Source organism: Anastrepha ludens, chromosome 2 (genome assembly GCF_028408465.1).
Source record: "Anastrepha ludens isolate Willacy chromosome 2, idAnaLude1.1, whole genome shotgun sequence".
NCBI lineage: Eukaryota > Metazoa > Arthropoda > Insecta > Diptera > Tephritidae > Anastrepha > Anastrepha ludens.
Window position 1 is genome coordinate 116,650,741 of NC_071498.1, and position 6,858 is coordinate 116,657,598.

General features: G+C 33.9%; 1 protein-coding gene across 5 annotated transcripts; it reads left to right on the forward strand.

Annotated features, from left to right (window-relative positions):
• The first annotated feature begins 247 nt into the window (after positions 1 to 247).
• Positions 248 to 6,161, forward strand: LOC128855151 (RING finger protein unkempt). 5 transcript variants are annotated; one of them, XM_054089838.1, is made up of 9 exons: positions 248 to 352; positions 460 to 669; positions 1,583 to 2,002; positions 2,083 to 2,285; positions 3,482 to 3,610; positions 3,682 to 3,919; positions 3,977 to 4,193; positions 4,461 to 4,601; positions 4,669 to 6,161. In XM_054089838.1, exons 1-9 carry the CDS (start codon positions 291 to 293, stop codon positions 4,864 to 4,866), a joined length of 1,818 nt encoding a protein of 605 aa, XP_053945813.1. In that variant the 5' UTR covers positions 248 to 290; the 3' UTR covers positions 4,867 to 6,161. The 5 variants fall into 5 exon arrangements, with proteins under 5 accessions (XP_053945813.1, XP_053945814.1, XP_053945815.1 ...); XM_054089839.1 differs by having other exon boundaries at positions 3,482 to 3,604; XM_054089840.1 differs by lacking the exon at positions 460 to 669 and having other exon boundaries at positions 274 to 352.
• Positions 6,162 to 6,858: the final 697 nt, after the last annotated feature.

The following is a 6,858-nucleotide window of genomic DNA, read 5'->3' on the forward strand; positions in this document are numbered from 1 at the left end:
AATATAAAAAGTGTTAATTGTAATTGCGAATTCATCGCAGGAAAATTGCGAACAGGCACCAACACTGCGAATTCGCGACGTCAGAATAGCACCGATTATTTGCTTTATTTATTTTATTATGTACCCCAAACATAAATCTCCTTTACGTCTCTACGTTATTTCATAAAATTTTCGAAAGAGTACAAATGTTCGAAAACTGTGGCAACATTAATCGAATTGCCATATTTATGGCGATTTTTGCTCCGCTTCAATTTTGTCTTCTACGCTTTGCGCATTTTAAAAGTGACAAAATGGCGAATGAAGCAGGCAAATTGCAGCTTTCTACACAACAAGAAAAACCAAATCATTACACGTAAATAAAACATAATTAGAAAAATTGTGATTTTTAGTGAACAGTAATATAGGGAGATGTTTTATTAAATGTTTACTTAATGGTTGGTGTGTTGTGGTGTTTTCTAGGTACTTAAAGGAATTTCGTGTCGAACAGTGTCAGTCTTTTCTTCAGCACAAATGTAACCAACATAGGCCATTCGTATGTTTTAATTGGCATTTTCAAAATCAACGCCGTCGTCGTCCTGTCCGCAAACGTGACGGTACTTTTAATTATAGTGCAGACAATTATTGCACTAAATATGATGAAACTACAGGGATATGTCCTGATGGTGACGAGTGAGTATTTTTTTTTCTTTTACTTTGGTGTATTGCGAATGCAAACGAGGGTCTGCAACCAGTGACAAACAACAGGAATAACATACGTTGTTATCCTTCTCCTCCACCTCTTCATTGAAAAAGAAATTGCGTTTCCATTATATCCCAACACCTTAGTAGATATCCCTAACATTTGCTTTGCTTTCGTCATTATCGGCAATTGCTTATATGTTTGTTTTTCTTTGTTTTATTTTTGTTGTGTTTTACCTCAATTTTGTGTTTTCAATGCAAATTTGTTTATGTTTTCTTCTATTTCATTGGTTCTGTATCACTCATACACTCTTTTTGTCTTTGTCTCACTTATTCTCACTTATGTTTATTACGGGAATTTCGGTGTTTTCCACCCCGTTGCGGCTACCGGAGAAGCGAACCCGATACAGTTTTCAAATGTAAATAAATATAGGCATAGGCGTGTGCGTGGGAGGGATGTAATAGTAGGATGTCAATAAACAATGAAATTCGAAATATACATATGAACTTGCAATGAATATAAAATAATATTTGTATTGCGTTTGAAGTGGTGTACAAAAATTATAAAATCCACGCTTTAAAATGCATTTTGAGGTCTCACTCAAAGTTAAAATTTTTTTAAGTCACTTAAAAATTAAGTTATTTTGTTTATATATATAGAGATAATTAAAAGCAACAAACAATTTATGTACCACGTTTTATGCCGGCTCCGAACGGCAAATTTTTAATGTTTATGAGGAGCTTTTTCATGGCAGAAAAACACTCGGAGGTTTGTCACTGCCTGACGAGGGGCGACCGCTCCTAGAAAGTAGGCTAAAATATATAGTTTTACAAATATAACGCGTTCTTAATTAACCTGTCTATATTAGCATCTTTAATGCAATATTTAATTTTCTTTACATAGTTGCCCATTTCTTCATCGCACCGCTGGTGATACTGAGCGTCGTTACCATTTACGTTACTATAAAACATGTATGTGTGTACACGACACGGATAGTCGTGGATATTGTGTTAAAAATGGGCATCATTGTGCTTTTGCACATGGCATTCAGGATCAACGTCCGCCAGTCTATGATATTAAAGAATTGGAATCATTGCAAAATGCAGAGCTTGCGCTCGACGGTACGAATGTACAAAATGCTTTGGATAAGGAACGCAATCTAATGAATGAAGATCCAAAGTGGCAGGATACTAATTATGTTTTGACAAATTACAAAACTGAGCCATGTAAACGTCCACCTCGTCTTTGCCGACAAGGTTACGCATGCCCACAATATCACAATAGCAAGGATAAACGACGAAGTCCACGCAAATTTAAATATAGGTAAGACCTGTTGAAGGAATAGTGAGTAGATTAATATGTGTGTATAGCAATTAGCTATTAATAATTAATTTTATATGCAGATCCACTCCGTGCCCAAATGTCAAGCACGGCGAAGAATGGGGTGAGCCTGGTAACTGTGAGGCTGGAGACAATTGTCAATATTGTCACACACGTACCGAGCAACAATTTCATCCGGAAATCTACAAGTCAACTAAATGTAATGACGTACAACAAGCTGGTTACTGTCCACGCAGCGTTTTTTGCGCTTTCGCACATGTGGAGCGTAAGTTCATTGATTGCAATTTTACTTTGCTGTGAATTATTTACGACGAGTTGTGCCGTTGCATACTTAGTATTTTGCAATTTATGAATGATAATTTCATGCCATGTTGTTGTAGCAGTTCACTTGGCCCTGCCATGGCGGCGTAGTCACCGATCGTCATCGTCTAACTCATCTAACGGTAGGCCCAGGAAATGTGCTGTTTCGACAGGTTAGGTTCACAGGGAGAGGGGTGTTAGGTGAGTGGGTTTGAGAGGACATGTGAAAAGGTGGTTAGTATTGTGCGGTGTACCTTCACATGCCGGATAAATATTGAACATGTCGGGGTCGATTCTGGATAAGAAGGAGCCAAAGTTACGAGGGTCTCATGATGCAACTGACGCTCTTCGCTGGTTGGCCTCCGATAACGATGGAACAGTGAGCTGTATGAGCTTTTCGATGACATAGACATAGTGCAGCGAATAAAGATCCAGCGGCTTCGTTGGCGGGTCATGCAGTTCGAATGAATGCAAACGCTCTGGCTCCGATGAAGTACCAGCTATCACTGGTGCCAGATGACCAGACGAGCTAAATTCAGTACCGGCCGGCCAATTGCTTTAAATGGCGTTAGCAACCATTTTCTTGTCTTTTCCAAGTGCAAGGATCTTGCTGCTGCTTTGGACTTTAGTGCCAATTGCGATTGTTTGCGCTGAAAAGGTGAACAAACTGTCAAAGCTGACCCCCAAAATGTTGAGCTTGTTAACAGCCAGTCATCGACTTTCAACTTTAGCTGTATTTTGACATTCGTCCATTCTAAAAAAATCGCTCATTCTTAAAAGTCTAAGTTCTAAACTTTGTACTAAATTCAGAAAGATCCTTTAACATTTCCTTTTTAAAGGGTTTTTTTTTAGAAAACTTTTGTGTATGCAGTTTTATAGCTAATTAGCTATTTAGTATTATGAAGTGAAAGTTTGAAATGTTTCAAAAATAGGTAAATTTTTTTTGCTTATGGTGTTGAACTTTTTCTTCATATAAAACATATGTTTTATATATACAAAATGCACGATATCATCCACAAAAATGTGTATAAATACATAAATGTACTTCAATAATTTAAATATATAAATAAATACTTCCGTATATAATTAATAGCTAATTTTGTTTTCGATTCTATGTTCTACTCACAATTCACAACGTTTCTTTGTTTTTTTTTGGTGCAGCTTGTCCTATTGATGAACTGCGCGAAAACGCGCTCTCAGCTAGTTTGGCCAACACAAGTTTATTATCACGTTCCTCGGCGCCAATTAACATTCCTAATTCCACATTGAATAACTCAATGAACGGTGAGTGTAAGTTTTTCGCAAATTAATGTTTTTGATGTGATGCAAAACTTAAATAAATTTTTTTATGTATTTTACAGATTTTAATTCTGCCGGCTTTTCCGTCAACATTCCAAGCAACTCGCTCACGTACAGCCCAACCAGTCACAGTAATTTATTCAGCGTGTCCGATGCATTTAACTATAGCGGTTCCAATACAAATAAATTAAGTAATTCTCTCTCAGCGGCCACTCAAAATGATAGTAGCAGCTTGTTCTTTCCATCACGAATCATATCTCCAGGTTTTGCCGATGGTTTATCAATAAGCCCCTCCGTTAGGTAAGCTAACAATTCTACTAAATTGAAGTTAACTTAAATTTTCACTTTATGTTATAGAATATCTGAATTAAACTCAATACGTGATGACATCAACAGCAGTTCTGTTGGAAATATTTTATTTGACAACACTTTGACTACCACTAAAAATGCATTTTCATTGCAATCATTACAAAATCAAAACAATTCGGATGTTAATCGTTTATCGACCGAATTAATGACAAAAAATTCACAAATCCTAAAGCTGACAAATCGAATTGATGAGACCGCTAGAAAGGTACGGTTGTTAATGTATACAAGTAGTGGGATTCTTAAAATTATTCTTGCTAATATTTTTGGGAAAATTAGTTAAAGAAGCGACACTGAATGCAAAGAGACACTGAATGTGCGAATAACATTCATTTGGCCCTTTTTTGGGTTAACAACATTAAGAGACATTGCATATCAGGCTAAGCATTCTTGTCATTTCACTACGAAATTTACACTAATTTATCCACTGGAATTACATGTATATATTGATTATCACTTACGTATATGCTTTTAGTTAAACTTAACCGAGTTACAACGTGACAAAGCTAAACAAGAGGCATTGGAATGGAAAGAGCGTTACGATTTGGCACAAACACAGCTTCATTTGTCCACCGAACTACGCAATTTATCAATTCAAAAGCTAAAGCAACTGCAGGTAATATCTTATTGCAACCATAAGCGTCCTATTTTTCGTTTTAAATAATTTATTATTTCATTTTCAGTCTAAATTGCGTACAGATTTAGAAGATGTAGAAAAAGTATTATATTTGGAAAATGCAAAAAAATGCATGAAATGTGAAGAGAACAATCGTACGGTCACCTTAGAGCCATGCAATCATTTTATACTTTGCGACTCATGCGCCTGCTCGGTGACAGAATGCCCATATTGTCAAGTGTCGGTAGTTACAACACACACTTAAATGAGATTATTTGATACAAAAGCAAAACAAAAAACCATACGGATTCAGTATAAAAAAACTTAGTTATATTTGCTTCAATCAAATTATTTATTAAAAGTGTATAAATAGGTTCTCAAATAACCAAGTATTGGACGGATGAGAAATATGAAGGAAGGCGAAAAACAACCTTATTAAACAATCGAATTGAAATGAACTTATAAGTAACAAATACCATATAAAAAATGTGTTGTTCGTACAACTAGCGAATAAGTTTAGGTGACAAAAATCAGTGAAATTAGATCTAGTTAATTTCAGTAAAATTTAAAAATAGTGCAACACTTCCAAAAGCAAACAAAACAAAGCAATTCATCAAGAAGCAATAAGAATACGTTTTCTTTCCATTATTTTGCACTTAATATAAAAAACAAATTTCATATATATTCATATCTATCACACCGTTTTTTTAGCATTTTTTAAAGATCCTTTTTCAGCGCACTATATTTTTTTGCATTAACTGTAAGTTAAAATATGTTCGTAAACTAATGAAGTAATATAATTTAATATTTACACCATTCAGTTTTAATATCTTTTCTATACAATTAATATTTGTCATTTTTAGTTATGGACAATTTCAGTAACTTTTCAGAGAATAATTGTACAGTTAGCACATACACTTGTGTTCACACAATTAAGCCTCCGTATCTTTTTACAATATGCGCAATATTTTCTAGGCTAAGGTTTCTTCGTTAGTTTATAAATCAAAGTTTCAAGTGTTGTACAAAATTAAAAAAAAAAGAACAAATTTCAAAAAACTTAATGGGTTCATAAAACTGCTGATAAAAAATTTGAGAAGTCCTTTAAAATATTTTTGGAATTAGTTCAATTTTTATAAATTTTGTGAAAAATTTGGAATTTTCATTTGTAAACCTTACAAATTTTGTATGAAAAATCAACCTAAAAATTTGAGTATAAAAAATATTGTAAAAAAATAAAGTGACTTAATTATGTGAGCACAAATGCATGCACATATATCATCGAAGTTATAAAATTTTATTATTTATAATTAATTTACATCAGCTTTTACCTAGAACAAACCAATAACATTAGTATTCTTTTTATGCTGGCAAAGTATTAAATTTAGACTTGGCGTTATCAGTGCATCCTTTAAACTAATTACATTTATTGTCCTATAGGTTATGAATATACGAAATTTTTTCTAACTTAGAACTGCAGTTTTAACTGTTCTAATGTAGTGATTTTTCATAATCATGAAACTAATATAATATTTCGAATTATTAAAAAAAATTATAAATGTGTATGAGTATTTTAGTAAGATATAACGAAAGTATGGAAAACTGTGTTGGGAAGTGTTGATTTCTCGAAAGTCGTTCGGTTGTAACCAAAAAAAGTTGTAACAATTAGTGAGTGAGTTCCAGAGTTTGTAGCTAGCGATCTAATTTGGGGTTTTTATCGCTAATCTGTACTTCACTTGCAACTTGCAGTTAGTGTCTGCTTTTCATAAGAAATTTAACCTTACAGGATATTACAGTTAGTTTATTCAACTTTCCTTCAAATCTTGCTTTTAATGATTTCGAAATGCTATTAATTTTAACCGAAGATTTGGTGAAGTTTTTATAACAAATTACATCTAAGTGATCCGGTTGCACACTTTTAGGTATTTCATGCAGTTAAAGTTTATTATGCAAAGTAAAAAATGCGACCAAAAGTCTGTACATATGAGAGGTGTTGCCTATTGTTAGGCTCATTTAATCGTTTAGAGACTTAAGATTAAATTAGGGGGGCCATAGCCATGACCACATAAATCTGCTGATCGTCATAGTCATAATCGTAACTGTACAGACCAGTTGAATTTTGGTTTTTCGCCGTAACCATAAACAGCTGATTGTTGATTTCCTCGTCACTGCTCATCTTTCCTTTAATTTCTGCATTTTCGAAATGAACAAATAAATGAAAATTTATGTAAACATCAGCTGTTTTTGGCTATGGCACCAA